This window comes from Leucopleurus acutus (assembly GCF_964270905.1).
Source record: "Leucopleurus acutus genome assembly, chromosome: 9".
In the NCBI taxonomy this organism is placed as follows: domain Eukaryota; kingdom Metazoa; phylum Chordata; class Mammalia; order Artiodactyla; family Delphinidae; genus Leucopleurus; species Leucopleurus acutus.
This window is the reverse complement of record NC_139144.1, coordinates 108,536,424-108,555,156: the sequence shown is the minus strand read 5'-3', so window position 1 is coordinate 108,555,156 and position 18,733 is coordinate 108,536,424. Positions and strand designations below refer to the sequence as shown.

The window sequence follows — 18,733 nt, the reverse complement described above, 5'->3', positions numbered from 1 at the left end:
AGGGGCTAAGAGCGAGGCTCCCAGTCACGCTGGGAGCATGGAGGCTCCCACGCTCAACCCGCCCCGCCCCATGTGACCTGGAGCAAGTGCATCATACATGCATGCAGGAGTGGGCACGCATATGTGTGTTGCGTATGCACGTTGAGTGTGCATACATGTGCCTAGTGTGTGTGCATGCACATGTGAATATGTGCTTGTGTGCATGTATGTACTGTGTGTGCATATGCATGTTGTGTGCACGTGTGTATGTGTAAGTATGCACGTGTATGTTTAGCTCCTCCAAGACCATCTTCTCAAGCCCAGGGTCTCAGCCTGGATCCCCCTGAAAGTAGAGCCTAAGGCGCGGCTTGGGTGCATGTGGTTGTTCAGAATGTGGGCCTGTGAGGGAAACTTCTTCCTTTTGTTCTAGTCTCTGAAACAGTTTGCATAAGACAGTGATCATCTGTTTCTTAAAAATTTGGTGAAATTTGCCTATAAAAATTTCTGAGCCTGATGTCTTTTAAGAAGATTTTGATTACCCATTCATTTTAACATTTTGTATTAGTTTATTTTCAATTCCTTATCAAATCAGTTTTGAAGATTATCTACCTCATGCTTTCCAATTTATTGGAAAACTATTTCTTATGAATTTAATATCTTTATTATATTTGTAGCTGCATCTCCTTTTAATTTCCTGACATTGTTTATGTGTACCTTCTACTTTTTTCTTGATTAGACTTGCTAGAAATCCACTTATCTTACTAGTTTTGTAAAGACCTTGCTTATTATTTTATTATATCAATTGTTTTTGTATTAAATTCTGCTCTTGCCTCCCTTTCTGTCTTCTTTGGTTTACAGAGTTGAACATCAAACTTATTTTCCATCTTTCATATTTTTTATTTTTATTTATTTATTTATTTTTTGCGGTATGCGGGCCTCTCACTGCCATGGCCTCTCCCGCCGCGGAGCACAGGCTCCGGATGCGCAGGCCCAGCGGCCACGGCCCACGGGCCCAGCCGCTCCGCGGCACGTGGGATCCTCCCGGACCAGGGTACGAACCCGCGTCCCCTGGATCAACAGGCGGACTCCCAACCACTGCGCCACCAGGGAAGCCCTCCATCTTTCTTTTAAAACAATTACGTTCACTTAAGGCTAGAAATTTTACTCTACATCCTGCTCCAGCCTCACCTCCCAAGTTTTGGTAAGTACACACTTTCATCTAGATCTAGGCATGTTCTAATTTCTATTGAGATTTACTCTTTATTCCTTGAGTTACATAGAACTCAAGGAGTAAGTTTCAAAGCATGATGCCCCACCCCCCCTTTTTGGTGTTGGTTATGAATTTAATTGCACTGAGGTCAGAGAAGATGTCTACACGACATTGATTCTTTGGGGGGAGATTGAGCTCATCCCCTTGCCCCTGTCTTTGCCCTCCTGGCCCCTGGTCCAGAGCAAGTCTTAAAGGATGTTCTGAGACCCCACTCTATGGGGAGAGTTGAGATTTTGAGATAGTTCCTGCGACCAAATGAGAGAGGGACTTGATGTGGCTGCTGGTCGGGAGCTGTGTCTGGGTCTGTGGCTCCTGTGCCAGAGGCACTGGGTTTTGAGCCTTTCTGCTTCTTTTCCTGGGCAGGTGGGTCTGCCTGGCCCTTGGCTGCAAGCAGACAGCCCAGACCTGGTCTCGGTCCTCCGTGGGGCATGCCCAGCCCACTTGTCCGAGGAACCGCACTTGCTGCACCTGCCTGTCCGTGGCCTGCACCCTCGTGGCCTCAGGACCTTGTTCTGCATTCGTGTTTGAACCATTTATGCTTCACTGGCACAGAGATGCATTTTCGGTTTTGTCTGTTTGCATCCTATCTCCCGTAGCTGCTAGGAGCAGGGGAAGTGAGCAGAAGCATGCACTCACTGCGCATCGTAACCCACAGCACTCATGTCTGTGTCATCCTGCGAGAAAGGAGTCACCTGACAGTCTTGGGCTGGTGACTGACGCCTCCTCTCCCTCAGAAGCCTTGGTCCCACCAGGTGGCGCTGCCACCACTGTGATGCCTTGCGGCTTTTAAAGGTTCCCTTAAGGAGCCATTTCATTCATTTCTGCGTGTATTTTAGAGCCAGAAGGAGCTGCTAGTTGTTACAGCTCTGCCTCCCATTTTCCAGGCGAGGAGCCAGGCTCTCAAGGAAAATGATTTGCGCAGGATCTCGTAGCTAATTGCCAGAGCCAGGTAAGCCCCACCAGCGTGCTTTACAGGCATCTCAGGATGACAAACTTGCCAAATAAGGAGGCGGCTTCTAAACTAGAGGTATAGCCAAATCAAAACACAACAAAATACTTGCAGTAGAATTATTCTCACAAGATTAAATGGGTTGATGGTCCATTACTTCAGTTATTATTTTACTAAACTATCTCAATATCACAAAAATATTTAGACCATCCCTTGAATTTAATTTTTCAGTAGCAGCCAATAATTACAGTTTCTTTACTCTTTCACAAATGGACTTGTAGGAAAATATCCAATAGAAATAAGATAAACAGAGTATATGGTATAAAGTGATTTAACAAGATAGATAATGTTAATTTGGATAAGACAAGACTAACCTCTGAGCCGTTTACTATAGGTGCTCTTAACATGTGTATTCCTGGAAAAGGCTGTGAAAGGCAATCTTCACTTTCATTCAGACAAAACGCTATGCAGAGGGCTCTGCTCCTGACTAAGGGGTCCGGGTAGAGTATTTCATAGAAATTGCTGGCAGATTTAGCTGAGTGTGAGTGACACATGGAGGAGCCCCCGCAGGAACAGCAGTGCTCAGGGGCCCCTTTCCCACCTCCCGGGAACTGGCCACCCCGTGCATCTGCTGTGCAGTGAGAGAAGCAGACACAAAATGCCACACAGCATGTGATTCCTAGGAAATGTCCAGAACAGGCAGATCCACGGTGGCCTTGGGGCCAGCTCGTATTCCTGCCTTCTCAACACTCTCCCCTGGTCCCCTGGGTGCACGCGGGACCCGTCCCCACCTCCAGAGAGCCTGAGCGGGCTGGTCTGGGGAGGCCCAGGCTGGGTGTCAAGGACTCCAGGGTGATTGTGGTGTGACTCAGGGGTGAGAACTACTGTTGCCGGGTGCGGCTCCCTTCCGGAGGCTTCCTCAACGTCCTGCTGCCCGTGAGCACTGCCCAGGGGTGTGGGCTGTGCAGATATTCCCACACCAGCCCTGCTTTCCCACCCCAGTTAACTCGGATTCAAATCCCCAGCTTGGCATATTTGTGTTGGTACTCATGCTGGTGAAATTTGTTTATAACAGCTTTATTGAGATACAATTCGTATGCTATAAAATTTACCCTTTTAAAGTGTACAGTTCACTGGTTTTTAGTATGTTCATGAGGTTGTGTGCAACCATTACCACTGTCTGATCTCAGTTCATTTTCATCACCCAGAAGGAACCCTGCACCCACTAGCAGTCACCCCCGTATCTGTCAGCCCCGGCAACCCCTAACCTACCTTCTGTCTGTGGTTCTGCCTGTTCCGGACATTTTGTACGAATGCAATCACTCTGTATAGCCTTCTGTGTCTGCTTCTCTCACTGGGCATCGTGTCTTCAAGCTCATCCACGTTGTAGCCTGTGTCAGAACTTCGTTCCCTCTAAGGCTGACGAATATTCTGCTGTCTGGATGGACCCGTCTTGTTTGCCCATTTGTCTGTTGGTGGACGTTGGGTTGTGTCCAGTTTCGGCGGTGCTGGTGCACTTTGAGGGCACAGTGATCACGTCCTGTGTTGGACATCTGGCTGGGAAGGGTGCTGGCAGGGTGCCTTCCCCCACCCAGGCCATGCTCGCTCACTGTGTGCTCAGCACTATCGGTTCTATGCTCGTGCCACTCAGGTTTTCTCTCTCTCCATCTTTTCTGCTATCGACTTCTAACCTGCACATTAGGATCACCTGGGGATCCTAATACTCGTTAAAAACACTAATGCTCGCTGTGTCCCCCAGTCGTCTGACTTAATTGGTCTGCACAGGTATAGGTTCGTGGTCTCATAAGCAGCTCACTAAATTCCAAACGGCAGCTTGGCGGAGCATTCTTTGCTTGGGCCATCTATCTCGCTGTCCTCTGAGTGACCCATGCAGGAGACCCCACCCAGCTCTGCGGTGGCCTCCCCGGGAAGAGCTGCCCCGTGCCCAGAGCCGGGAGGAAGATGAAGGCGGACAGCTCCCCTTTCCCCTCATCTTCCCAAGGTCATCACGGCAGGGGGCGTGCAAATGGCGCCTACAGAGGGGCGCCGTCTTCACCCTTCCCCCCCTCCCCGGTGTTTCACTCGGGTCTCTCAGGCTGGGGCCCAGTCCCTAGGGTAGGGCAAGGGTGGGCATCCGGCTTCCAGTTGCTTCTGCTTTTTCTTTCACTGTTGTTCAAATACATCCACGTTTCCCAACCTCAAACTTTTAGTGACAGAGACAGTACAGTATAAAATCACAGAAAGAAGGACGTATTCCTGCACGTGACTCCTCTTTAGCCCTGAGCCCGCCCCCTTTGGGCTGTGGCTTCAGAACCTCCTTGTTTTATGCCTTTCTACCCAGGAGACAGGACCACGGAAGAGTGGACACGGGGATGGAAAAAGGGAGGAAAGGGAGCAGGTTCGGCGCCCGGGAGGGCGTGAGCGCCTGCAGCCCGTCGCGCGTGCAGGCAGCTGTGGGTTCCGAGGCGGGAGTGGACGCCTAGGACGGGGTGACTGGCTCCAGAGTGAAGAGGGGGGCCTGAGCTGGGGCGTGGCATTCGGGGAGCCGGGGCTGCGAGGAAAGGCGACGGGGTGGGGGGAGGCGGAGGGGCGCGCTAACCGTCCGGGGACACGGCCGGCCTCTCCACGCGCCCGGTGGGGCCCTCCTGCCTCACTGCCGCAAGCTTCCTGACAGACCAGGACCACCCCCAAAGGCTCTGCTTTCATGTTGTTGTAACGACAGTATTTTTGATCTCATGGGTTTAATGAGGCACGTGGTCAAGTTCATTTCACCTGTTTGTTTTCATTTTTGCTAGTGAGGTCCCTGGGGTCACAGCTGCAGCTGTGGCTCCCGTCATTTTGCCATTGGACAGCACTGTACCGGGCCGGCGGTGACCACCCTCCCCCTCCCCAGACCGCCAGTTAGTCCAGAATCCCCTCCGGAAGGTTCCAGCCTGAGGGAAGGCAGCTGCAGGGCTGCATCCTCACAGAGAGCGGCTGGGCAGGAGGGGACAGGGTTTTGCTGGCGAGGGCCTGGGGGTTCCAGGGCACAGCGGAAGGATTTCTGACGTTGGGGTGGGTGGGGAAGGGCTAGCACGGGGTCTCATGGGGACCGGGGCTGGGAGGTGGGCTGCAGCTTTGCGTGGCGGCCGGCTTGAACAGGGCAGGGGCCCAGGGCACCTGCATCACAGCCAGGCCCTCACAGCAAAGCCCAAAGCCTCAGGACGCGGGGTGATGGGCTCACGCTGGACCCCTGGGGACAGTCTTCCTCCAGGCCCTGACTCCAGGTGGAGGACAGGCCTGGGGTGAGCCTGGGGCCTTTGCTGCTTGACCCTGGTGTCCGAGTGGGCCCATGGCCCCCATCTTAGAGATGCATTCTGTATTCCTCAGTTGTTTATAAACAGTTCCCGAGGCTTTTCCAACACAGTTCATTCTGATTTGGCCGATTGGCTTAACGGTGAGGTCTGGATTTATGGATCACATTGTTTCCATAAACTGAGTGAGTGCCATCTGCAGCTCTTCAAGGTGTGAGAGAAACATAAAGCAAGCAATAGAAGATTTTATTTCAAAGAAGTTGTATTGGCAAAAGTGCCTTGAAATCAAAGAGTAACTGATATAATTAATAGTAATTCAGTGTATCTGGCTAAAGGGTTTTTGGAAACCGAGAAATGATTTTAAGTGACTGGATAAAAATTCTTTTTGAAATTCAGGTGGTTTCCAAGTTTTTGAACAAAAATTGAAGGAAAGCCCAGTCAAGTTATTAGCTGATACAAGTTAAATTCAAAGAAATTGATGATAGATCAGTATGTGATTTTTGGCATTTTATTAAAATACATTCAAGGAATAAGGTACATTGCTATTAATTTTTTTTCATTTCTGTCTGCTTTTTTTGGTGTGAACAAGGTTTCTCAGTATTTATATCTATTAAAAAATAAGAATAGAATATTTATTCTTAGAAACATAAATTGATTGAAAAAATAGTCTTAACCACAGCATTAAGAGGTGTGTTTCAACAAAATTTTAGTTTTATATTTGATAAGTACATATCAAATTTATAATCAGTTTATATGGCTTTGATCTATTTGTATCCCTAATTAATAAAAGTGTGAATCTAGAGCATTTTGGTCACGAGATATTAAATATGTATCTGTATATACGTATATGTATTTTTATATATATATATATATATATATATATATATTTGCTGGAGACATGGTCCATAGAAGCTGCGTAGCAAAAGTAGATGCTACGTTAGGACAGAATTATGTGGGAAACGTGGAATTGACATATGCGTTCACGAACACTCGTTGTCCAGTTGCTAGAGAATTCAGACATCACTTGATATATATAAAGGATGATGTCACAGTTTTATTTTGAGTCAATCTTTATGTCAGAGATTGCATCCATTTCAGTCATTTAAGGCAAGACAGATTTTGATATCAGGCTAAAAAATGTCAGGATCCGAGCTCGCGTGGAACAGGCGGGGCCCGGGCACGGGCCCGGGAGTGGCGGGCCTTGGGGGAGGGGCTACGGGCGGGGTGGGGCTCGGGCGCGCACTGGGAGGCGGAGGCGCACGCCCTCCGGAGGCCCCGCCCAGACGCTTCCAGTTCTCGCGAGAGCGGCGCGTGATGACGCGGGGGCTCGCGGAGCGCGTTGAGGGCGCCGGCGCGCGGGTTTGAATCTGGTCCGAGCGCGGGAAACTGCGGGTCCCGGGGACGAGGTGAGTGCCGCGGTGCCGGCTTGCGAAGGGCTGGGGGCAGGGGCCCGGGAAACAGCGGGGTCGGGCAGGTCGGGCCCCTAGCACCACAGCCTCCGCATGGGCCGTGATCTGAGCCCGCGTCCCGGCTGGCAGCTCTGAGGTGGCCGAGGAGGTGGGCACCGGGACCGGGAGCGCGCCACACTCCGCGCCTTCCCTCCAGGACTGAATTTAGAGGATATCCAGCCTGGACCCGGGACTGACACTGGACAGGACCCCCAGCCTGGGCTGGGAACTGACCCCGTATGGGACCCCCTGAGCCCTGGACCTGGGACTGACCCGAGACGGGACCCCCCCGAGCCCTGGACCGAGGGCTGACACCGGACCGGACCCCCAGTCCTGGACCCGCGACTGACCCCAGACAGGACCCCCAGCCTGGACCTGGGACTGACCTCAGTTCCCTGAGCCTCCGTGCTCTGGGAAACCCGTCCTCAAGTATCTCTCCTACGTCTGAGATGAATGGTTTGATCCAGGTGACGAGGGTTTTCCATGGTGACAGTGTGACAGGGATCTCTTTTTAATGCTCATCTTAATTCAGTGCCAGACCTCCTGTGTGAAGAGCACAGTGCCATGGGGACGGTAGCTGCATGGTGGGATGGTGTCTCACCTAGAAGGTAGCTCTGGCTGGAAGGGTGAGGTCTTGTGCACATAGTAGTGTGCACTTTGAGAGAGAGAGATTGCGCGTAAGTTAAGAAATTAGTAACCCTTGAAGAACTACAGTCAGAGAGACAGTGGGGAGTGTGACAATAAGTCTGGTAGTCTAGTGGCAGTGGATTACTGTGGTTAAGACCAACATGCGAAGAATTACATTTGGAAATAGAGCAAACCAGAAAAGTTAGCAGAATCACAAAAAATCAAGGAGGGGCCCCAGTTTAAGGTATATGATTCCATGCAGTTGATCGCACCTTTTTGGAATATTGTTTATTTAAACTCTTGAAATGGCACTGGCCATTATCACTCATCAGGCTTCTTGCTGGTGGCCCTCCTGCCCACTTAGCCAGTCACAAGTTATGCTCATAGCTCAGGCATCTGAGTTGAGGGGTGAGGTTGCCACACTTCAGTGGTACTTATGTGGAGAAGTTATTTTCTATCCTTGTTGGTTTAATTTAAATGCTAAGATCTTGGAGTTCTGTATTTAAGATGACTCTATCCCCATAATTATTGCCGTTGGTACCAGTAATTTTCCATATTGCTCTCCTTATGACGGCAGGAGGTTTTCACTTATTTTTAAAGTGAGCGTCCTGTTACATGTATGGTCCATCATTTTGCTATTACGTCATTGGACTGATGTCTTTCAAACCGGGTGCTGCTAGCACTAGGTGGTGTAAATGGAAAATACGATTTGTTAGGGGAAACACGGGCAGGGAGGGAGGTTGCACACAGTCCCTGAGCTCTCGTCCCGCAGGGGTGGGGAGGAGGGTGCTGTCGTTGGGAGCACCTGGTGCACACCCTAACAAGCTCCCAGGTGAGCCCAGGGCCACACTCTGCGTAACAGTGTGACTGTGACAGGGATTTTCTTGATGGAGGAATGGTGCTTTAGGAAGGAGAGTCTTCAGGATTTAGCAGCTGGCCTTGGTCTGTTCTGAGCTGACTCAGACCTGAAGGAGCATGTTGCGAAGGTGCTGTAAAGGGGGAGGAGGTGAGCCTCCTAGAGCTGTCGGGTTTCTCTTTCCTTGGTTGAGAACTTCGTTAACATTCGAAGGAAACATGATGTTATGTTGTTACTATTCTCAGTAAAGAAAACATGGAAGTTATTTTTATTTTAAATTAATTTTTATTGGAGTATAGTTGATTTACAATGTTGTGTTAGTTTCTGCTGTACAGCAAAGTGAATCAATTATACATATACATATGTCCACTCTTTTTTAGATTCTTTTCCCATATAGGTCATTACAGAGTACTGAGTAGAGTTCCTTGTGCTATATAGTAGGTCCTTATTAGTTATCTGTTTTATACATAGTAGTGTGTATATATCAATCCCAGTCTCCCAGTTTATCCCTCCCTCCCCTTTCTCCCTTGGTAGGGAAGTTATTTTTTAGATATTATAACTTGTTTATGTCAGAATATTGTTAGAAGCTGTCTATCATCGGTGGTACGGGGATTTTCTTGCAGTTTTGGATACTAACTAATGTACTGAATTACATCTTGTAGGAAAAGGTATATTTGCAAATGCAAGTTTCAGTATGATTGTGGTTTTTACTAGGGTTACAGAATAAATGCCACATGAAAAACAGTTTGATCTGCCATGGAAAAACGTGAGACATTTGTACAAGCAGTGTCTAAGGAGCTGATTGGAGAATTTTTGCAATTCATTCAACTTGATGTAAGTTTTATGTTTAGCTTTATTGTGTTTGTGACTGTTAATGTAAGACATTTTCCTAAAATCATTATATCCATAAATGAAATATAGTCATCTCAGTGAATCCGTAGGGTCTAAGGTTTATTTAAAAAAGTAACACAAAACTATACTCAAATAGACCTGCTGATGGGCAACTACTCCCAAGTGGTATTCCCTCCTTTCTTTTAAGAGGGTTGCTGTAAGGATGCTAAGTGGTGTAGTGCAGTGTGCTTCTAATTACTTAAGTCTTTACTGACCTCTTGCTACGTGCGTGGCACAGTGAGGAAGACATCCTTTTTGTCCTCGGTTATCTCCCGGGTTGTGGTGGATTCAGGCGTGAAACTAGAGCAGGGTAAGGGCTAAGCTGGGACAAGGATGGGGAGGGTCAGGGTAGTTTTATCAGGGATCTGAATGGGCTGCGTGGAGACTTGGGGAGAGAATTCTGGACAAAAGGGAAAGACAGAGACCCTTGAGCAGCTCGGGTGAGCAGAGGAGGCTGGTAGGATTAGGATGGAGAAGTGGCCTTGGAGGGCCCTGGGGGGCTGCCCCGCCCCTTGCCTAGTGAGGAGCCCTGCCAGTTCCACCTGCCCCTCCTCTCCAGCGTTCTTAGTCTTCCCGTATTCTTTTTGCATCATTGGAGAGTCAGTTGCAGGCCATGTCTCATTATCCCTCAGTATTTCCCTGGGTTTCCCTAGAACATAGACACTCTCCCATAGAGTCACAGTAAAACCTTCAAAGAGGGAGCTGGACGGTCACCTGCAGGGTGTTTGCGGGTCTTTTTGCCCAGTCCCGTATCACACTCTGTGCTCCACTGTCTGACTTGCTGGTCTCTTTAATCCAGAGAGTTTCACAGCATCCCTTTTCATGACTGACAGTCTTGAGAAGTGCAGGCAGCAGTTCTGTGGTCTGTCCTTCCTTTACCCTTGTTTGCTGATGGGGTTAAGTTTGTTTATGCGTTTTGGAGGAACTTCGTACATAAGTGGTGTTAAGACCTCCTCACTGGGTAGAAGTAGTTGACGATTCTTGCCTGAATCGATTATTACTATGATAGCTACAAAATTGTGATTTCCCAATCTCATATTGCTTCTGTATTTATTCATTGCTATTATCAGTATGGCCTCGTTGATTCTTATCTTATTCAAAGGGTTACTATCCCTTACTGTCGCCATTTCGGTGCTCAGATTGTACCAGATTGGATTCAGGGACGAAGTCATGGCCCAGGTTAGGTTGGAGACCAGAAACTCAGCATGCAGTCCTTGGTGTGGATGCATTATTATCGGTGTTGCTTTTGTTCTTACTTTAGCGCTAGCATACTTTTGTAACCTAATTATAGACCTGGAGATGGTGGACATCTGGATGGATTGATTTCAGGGAGGGTTTTTGCTAAGTGGGTGAAGATTACTTTAGCAGGACTGACTGGGGGGAGGAGGAATCTGCTACTTTCTGCCTGATAACCCCTTTGCTTTTCCCTTTTAAGAATGGACTTTGTGAAAACTACAGCCAAACTCTTGAACTTGTAACTAAGTTAGTGCATAAACTTTTCGTGAAAACTACAGCCAAACTCTTGAACTTGTAACTAAGTTAGTGCATAAACTTTTCGCCAAGGCTAGAACTAATTTTTTGTATTTGGAATGTAACAGTTGCTGTTTATTTTGCAGAAAGATGCTTCTGACCCTTTCAACTTAAGTGAATTGCTAGATGAATTGTCAAGGAAACAGAAAGAAGAGCTGTGGCAAAGACTCAAGAATTTATTAACAGATGTGTTGGTGGAGAGCCCGGTGGACGGGTGGCAGCCAGTGGAAGCCCCTGGTGAAGGCAGTATGGAAACAGAGCAGGGGTCAAAAATGGTAGCACTGGTCTTTCAAAAATCAATTTCCTTTTTCTTTGTTAAAAAATAATTGTTTTCTGTGTATAATTGAATTTTAAGTTAAGGAAAAATTTAAAGGTAGAAGTCAAGAATATCAGAAGTTCAGCTTTAATTCACTTTTTAGAATAAGTGTCAAATGTGGCTTGATTTTCTTTTACATTTAAAAATTAAATTTTAAGTTGATTTTAATTTACTTGTACTCTGATTTTTTGTATTTATAGAAAAAAAACATAGAAATAATTCACGCAATTACATCTGTGATTCTTGCTTCTGTGTCTGTTATAAATGAAAGTGAGAATTATGAAGCCTTACTGGAGTGTGCTGTTATATTAAATGGTAAGTTGACTCAGCTACAATGTGGCGTGTGTATGAGTGGTGTCTGAGTGACACTTGGTACAAGGGACCCCTCAGCAGCGGAGAAGCAGAACTTTGCAGTCAAGCTCTTGTACTTCAGCTAAAAGAAAATGAGCAAAAGAGCATTCTTTTAGGCGCTATCCTGAGTAATTATTTAGTGTAAGCCACATATAAATGTTTCACATGGTGAAAATGTGTGTTACTGAGCAACTGACTGCTGTTTAGGGGCTTTTAGAGATGTCTTATTTGACCTTCAGGACCAAGGATAAGAGCTGATAAAGGGGAAGCAGTCTGATTATAAATTTCTCAGCTAGTGATTACTGCCAGACATTTCAAGTTAGCCCAGCATTTGTGACATTGCATTTGTTTCTTTAAGTATGTTATGAACATGACCTGAGGAATAATTATTGACTCTTAGGGGAGTTTTACTATACTAATATTTATATCATGGTACTTTTCAAATTTTAACTAAAGTGTAAAACTGTAGTTATTAGTTTAGTGGGAACACTAGTCTGAATTAATGAGAAGATCTGATTTTGTAATATTATATGTGTAAAATTATAGACATAAAAGATGCAAAAGTAAGTTTTAGTAACGTTCTTTAATAAAAATATCCCAAGTACTCTCACCTCCACTGTGTGAATCTGATTAGTTCCATGTGACAGATTCTCAGCACCACTTGGTTTATATATCTGTTTAGTATGCTGTTTTATTAAGAATTCTTGTGTTGAAATAATGTGTCTTATTAAGAAGTTACCCTAACCAGTATGAAAGTAGCTCCCAAATGCTTGTGGGTGTTACCACCAGCTTATCTTCAGTCTCCCTACATGCTTTATAAAATGATGAATGCTAATATTGTGCATCAATCCCTTGGGCTTCCCTGGTGGCGCAGTGGTTGGGAGTCCGCCTGCTGATGCAGGGGACGTGGGTTTGTGCCCCGGTCCGGGAGGATCCCGCGTGCTGTGGAGCGGCTGGGCCCGTGGGCCGTGGCCACTGGGCCTGCGCATCCAGAACCTGTGCTCCACAGGGGGAGAGGCCGTAGCAGTGAGAGGCCCGTGTACCGCAAAAAAAAAAAAAAATCCCCATTAATTCAGGAATTTTACATCAGAGTAATGGCATTCGGATGTCTGTGGATTACAGTTATGAGCACATTATCAGTATTTTAAATTAGTTCTTGAGCTCTTCTGTTAATAACAGTACTATAGCTTTTGTATTCGTTATAATAGTTGCTTTTACTGTTTTTCACCAGTGAGCCAGAACTTGAGGCCAACAGACTGAGGGATGGTTGTAGTGTGTTGCTGGTTACTACTGCTGAGCGTTGCCCTGGGCGTCTCTACACTCAGATTTGGAGCCCAGCGTCTGCCTCTTGTAGATTAGGAGTTTGGACAATAGGCCCTCTCTGGGTCTTCCAGTTCTAAAATTCTCGGTTCTACTGGGTCTGCTTTTTTTTTTTTTTTTTTGTGGTACGTGGGCCTCTCACTGCTGTGGCCTCTCCCGTGGTGGAGCACAGGCTCCGGATGCACAGGCTCAGCAGCCATGGCTCACAGGCCCAGCCGCTCCGCGGCATATGGGATCTTCCCGGACTGGAGCACGAACCCGTGTCCCCTGCATCGGCAGGCCGACCCCCAACCACTGCACCACCAGGGAAGCCCTGGGTCTGCTTTTATAACAGTGAAAAACAGTTTTGTAATTAACACCATTTGTTTCTCATAACTAATGTGTACAAATCTTTGGCAAGTTAAACATAAGCTAATATTTGCTTGGCAAACCTTTTAAGTCATAGTGCTTTACACAGCTGAATATGGCCTAACACTGGTTCACTTTACTCATCGCGCAATGACTGCTCCATTGTAGGTATTTTGTATGCGCTACCTGAGTCTGAACGAGAGCTACAGGGCTCCATCCAGGATCTGTGTGTGATGTGGTGGGAGAGAGGCCTTCCTGCCAAGGAGGACATGGGGAAGACTGCTTTCGTCATGCTGCTGAGGAGAAGTCTCAAGACGAAAACAGTGTGTTCGCTTTCTAAAGTACATGCTGCGTGTTACTTGAAAGTGCAGGTGTTTATACCAGTTAGTAATTGTGTTTGCTTGCGAGAGGCCTGGCCCAGTGGCTTTCAGTTAGGGTTTTGCACTGGAGGATATTCAGAGGTGGGCAGTCGAGGGTGGGCAGAGGCTCCACGTGTGGTCGTACGCAGGCTTTCTCCCCGTCTTCCTCGGTATGTGGCCTTTGTGAGGCTGTCCCCATGGTGGGAATTGCTCAGGGAAGGACAGAAGGGGGTGGGGTGGTCAGGTAGGGCCTGCAGACCCGAGGGGGCGCTGGGCAGGAGGGCAGCCAGGGTGGGGCTGTGGACTGCAGCCCAGGCCTGAGGAAGCTTCGGTGGGGCCAACAGAGGGCATGGTGAGGGTCGAGTGTAACTTGGGCTGTTTCTCATCCTTCAGTCTTTGGTATACAATTCAGAAATCCAGAAAAAGAGCAGTATTTTTCCCTGATCAAACAACGGCAGATACTTATGTTCATCTTAGAAAATTGGGCAAATGAAGAAGAGGGAAAATGAGGAAGAGAAAAATCGTCCATAATCCCACAGCCAAGGTGACCCTTGTGATTCTAGGGATCTTTGGGGATTTCTCTTTGACCGCCCCCCTCACATCTTTACTTACTTGTCACAGGTTCCTACAAAGGTACCTACAAAGTGAAATTTGTAGGTCAGTGGCTTTGAACTTGGAGCTCTTGGTACACATTGCCAACAGCTTTCTGTAAAGCTCGCAGCTGGTCCCGTTCTTACCACCTGTGGGAGAGTCCGTCTCACTGTGGTCTCCCAGGAGCAGTCAGTTATATGGCAGAAAAGAACATTTTTGGCTATGTCCTCAGCTAGTGCTCTGACTTTCTCTGCTGGCCATAGGAGTGATTTGAAAAATCCTGGTTTGTGTCAGAACTTAGCCTTAAGCCATCACTGGTTTGCCTTTTTAAAATCCATTTTCACTGCCCTTTTTGTTCAGCTTTTAAATCAAGACTCTATTTAACGTCTTCCTTATGTTCTACACCTGTGCCTTTACCACAGTAGCCGCTAGCCACACAGGGCCATTTACATTTCAAGTTAAGAAAGTTAAAGCTTTGTTTCCTCGGTGGCACCAGTCCCATGTCAGTTGCTCCATAGCCGGCCGTGGCTGATGCTCCACACTGGCCAGCATAGACTCATCCTCGTCGCACAAAACTGGCGAGCAGCACTGTCTGTCAACGTCTCTGCTTTTGCCTAGGTTTTAAGAAAATGTTCTCTAGAGCTCCATGTGCAAATTTTAAGATGTTTTCTCTTGTCATTATTTCTTTTTTGATGATACAAAATAGTCTCATAGTTATTTTGAAATGTGACCTTACCCTTTATAAAAGAAAAACTCAGGCGTTTTTCTTTTCATGTCATTCCCAGGGTGCAGACATCTGTCGGCTATGGCGTATCCATCAAGCTTTATATTGCTTTGATTATGATTTGGAGGAAAGTAGAGAAATTAAAGACATGCTGCTCGAGTGCTTCATAAATGTTCATTATATCAGAAAAGAAGAGGTAAATGGTTTTTTTTTTTGGTGTGTTTGTGAACTGCTTTTTAATGGAAGTTTTTCTTAAGTTCATGTGTTTGCTGTTTGCATCATGCTCAGTGTATTAATAAAAGAGTCAGCTTAACTATCAAGAGCTATTGTATTTTTTGCAATTCATTTTTACTGCATGGCAGTGTTAAGCAAACGTTTTCCAAGTCCTTGCGTATTTCATCATTAAATCAGAAGGTAACAGGTGGCTGTGGGAATCCTGGGGGAACCACGATTGCATTTTAAATTAAAAATGAATAAAAATAAGGTTGAGCAAGCACTTCCCCATGGATCTGACCCTCTGCCCTAATTCCAGGTTAATTGGCATATAACTCAAACCCATCATCACACAGTATTCTTGGTTTCTTTTTCCTACCCATCCAGTAAATCCAAAGAGAGACTTCTGGCCCAGTGCTACATTGTCCACAGGTGGTGACTCCCCCATGTGGCTATTGAGCAGGCTCATGAAATGTGGCCAGTCCAGTTGTGGCCTTGAGTGAGAACTACACACGGATTTGAAACTTAATACGGGAAAAGAATGTTAAATATCTCAGTAATAATTTTTATATATTTATTACATATTTAAATGATACTTTGGATATATTGGACTATATAAATATATTATTAAAGTTAATTTAATCTTTTTTACTTTTATTAATGTGGCTACCAGAGGATTAAAAATTGCAGAGTGGCTTGTCTGGTTCTCTTGGACACGTTGGTCCGTTGTCTTAGGAGTTTTCTGTAGTTGTTGTAGATCGACTGTATCTCCATGCCGGGGATGCAAAGCCCATTTTTTTATTATAGAATGTAGCCTTCTTCTGATTACTTGTGGCCTGACAGATCTGATTGGAGGCAAAAGGAGGCAGTTGTCACCCCCCCCGAAGGATGTGTGGGGAAGGACCTCCCAGAGGAGGGGGGGGCCCTAAATGAAGAGTTTGCTCAAGGTTTCACCCTCACAGCTGGCCAGGGGAGCGAAGGATTTGACCCCAGTTTGCCCACTCCCCACGCACAGTCTCTGCTGGCGAGGTTAAAGGGCTGTACCAGATGACGGGCCACACTGGCCAAGACCTTCAGCTCTCAGGGTCAGAAAGGCTGTGTTCAGACCCCTGTTTGTCCACTGAGTAGGTGGTGACCTTGATCACGCTCCTTTCAATCTAAGTATTTCCTTCTGTAAAATAGGAGCAGCAGGTGCCCTCTCCCAGGAGCCCCCTGAGCGGCACGCGAGGCCATTCATAGAGCTTTCAGTGCCTGCAGGACAGGAAGTGCCTTGACTGTGCTCTTGCTACTCTCCCATCGCCATTGTTGGGAAGACGCTGGATGCACGGCCTCTGCCCTGAGTATCCCAGGGTTGTTGTGAAGTTTGGGAGAGTAAAGAAGTTACGAGTGGATTCAGATAAATAAACTTTATTTATGTTGACTTATACATAGCAGTGGATGAAGTGTGCTTGTCTCACACATACATATGTGCAGGTGTAGACATAAATATGTACGTGTGTGTCTTAAAGCTCTCTCTTTTTTTAAATTGATGTGCTCTTTTGAATTTAAGATATCTAAACTTAGTTTCCTTATCAGTCATTAATTTGGTCATGTCAGTTTCCAGTCATTCTTGGTAAACAATGAATCTCTTCTCTACTCTACTGGCAAGTTACTTCCAGTAAATACTTTTTTTTAAAGTTTATTTGGCTGCACTGGGTCTTAGTTGCCACAGGTGGGATCTTCATTGCCACATGTGGGACCTTTAATTGCGGCATGCATGTGGGATCTAGTTCCCCGACCAGGTATTGAACCTGGGCCCCCTGCATTGGGAGCACAGAGTCCTAACCACTGGACTGCCAGGGAAGTCCCAGTAAATACTTTTTAAAAAACTTACCTGTTGCAAGCATATGGTTACCCTGCCTTTTGTATCAAAGTGTGTTGTGTGTCTGTAGGACTCCAGACACTGGTGTGCTGGTAGCAGTGAGAAGGTGATGGTGTCCTTCACAGGCAAACTCTGGGCAGATGTATTTTATTCCCCCTGTAGAGAGTAAATATAATCTTCCTTTTTAGGTTCACATGTGTAATCTAGTAGTATGCATAAAAATTAATATTACATGATATATGTATGACATTTATAACTACATATAATATATGGGGACTATATGTATTTGAAGATTCTACCTTGGCAAATACTCAGCCTCTTAACTTCATAAGCCCTCGGTTTTGTCGTTTATAAAAGATGAAATGAAGTGATGTTCAGTTCCATTCCCACCCCAAGATGCTAGATTTCAAGCATTCTTTGATTTTAGGTTGTGGAGACATCAGGACAGAGCCAGAGTGAAGTGCTGATGCATCATTTAACTTGACTACTGGGCTGTGGGGTAGCTATCTGGGTCACCCTGTGGTCCGATAGGAGTAGCCCAGAGGTGCCTGCTGCTCCGCCCTCCACGGGGAGCCTCCCACCTTCTGCTGCTGCCCAGCTCGGTCCCTCCGAGGCTCCCGCCGCCATCCCCACACAGGGCTGCCACCGGAAGCACTGTGCTCGAGTGCAGCTTCAGTGTGTAGATTCTAACTTAGAAGTATGGATGCTTCCTTGTTGGGTGTAGCAAACTTCAGTGTTACTACACTTTCAAAGAATGTTTGTTTTTTGGTTCCTGGGAACTTTTTATTTGGTTGCAATTTTAACATTATATTCTATTTTTTTAATTTATAGGGAAGAAGATTTCTTAGTTCTCTCTTCAACTGGAATATAAATTTCATTAAAATGATCCATGGGACCATTAAAAACCAGTTACAAGGATTACAAAAGTAAGTATTAAGGGTAATTAATATTTTGTGCTTAGTGTGGTTTTGAAAGTTTCTATGTGACCTGACTTTTGTTTTTTTTCGGTACGTGGGCCTCTCACTGTTGTGGCCTCTCCCGTTGCGGAGCACAGGCTCCGGACGCGCAGGCTCAGAGGCCATGGCTTGTGGGCCCAGCCGCTCCGCGGCATGTGGGATCTTCCCGGACCGGGGCACGAACCCGTGTCCGCTGCATCAGCAGGTGGACTCTCAACCACTGTGCCACCAGGGAAGCCCGAGTGACCTGACTTTTAAATTATATTAATGCATTAGAAGCTTTAAAAATTATCTCTTAAACTATTATTTATTATGTACTGTTGTATCACTGGATATTTTTTTTCCTTGCTATAGGAAACCATTTTTTTTCCGTAGTGACACTGAAATTAAGATTTTACTTTGTGGTAGTTCTTTAAATAGTCAAATTATTTACCAGTTAAATTTCAGCTTCAATCGTAGTAAAGCCCATGTCACTAGCACTTCTGATACCTTTGGACGTAATGTGCACTGTGCAATTTCCCGTGGACTGAGCTATGTGGTTGGTGGGAAGAGCCCTTGGGGAAGGGGCTTGGAAGCATGCCCTTGTGCGAGCTCCCAGCCTCTGGGCCCTGAGAGCATTTGGAGCTATCTGCTGGATTCACGGCCAAGTACTTAATCTGCTCCGGGGCTGAAGGAGGCTGCATTTTTTATTTATTTATTTACTTACTTATTTATTTATTATTGGCTGCGTTGGGTCTTCATTGCTGCGCACGGGCTTTCTCTAGTTGCGGCGAGCGGGGGCTACTCCTCGTTGTGGTGCACGGGCTTCTTATTGTGGTGGCTTCTCTTGTTGCGCAGTACGGGCTCTAGGC

The 18,733-nt window shown here is 46.4% G+C and overlaps 1 protein-coding gene across 1 annotated transcript in view; it reads left to right on the top strand.

Moving 5' to 3' along the window:
- Nucleotides 1-9,172: 9,172 nt before the first annotated feature.
- NCAPG2 (non-SMC condensin II complex subunit G2) overlaps nucleotides 9,173-18,733 on the top strand; it is a 59,472-nt gene continuing 49,911 nt past the window's right edge. The window contains exons 1-6 of the mRNA XM_082846150.1: nucleotides 9,173-9,256; nucleotides 10,930-11,118; nucleotides 11,360-11,474; nucleotides 13,347-13,501; nucleotides 14,914-15,048; nucleotides 17,758-17,852. Of these exons, the coding sequence (XP_082702276.1) occupies nucleotides 9,179-9,256; nucleotides 10,930-11,118; nucleotides 11,360-11,474; nucleotides 13,347-13,501; nucleotides 14,914-15,048; nucleotides 17,758-17,852 (767 nt within the window). The 5' untranslated portion in view covers nucleotides 9,173-9,178. The remainder of the gene's footprint in view (nucleotides 9,257-10,929; nucleotides 11,119-11,359; nucleotides 11,475-13,346; nucleotides 13,502-14,913; nucleotides 15,049-17,757; nucleotides 17,853-18,733) is intronic.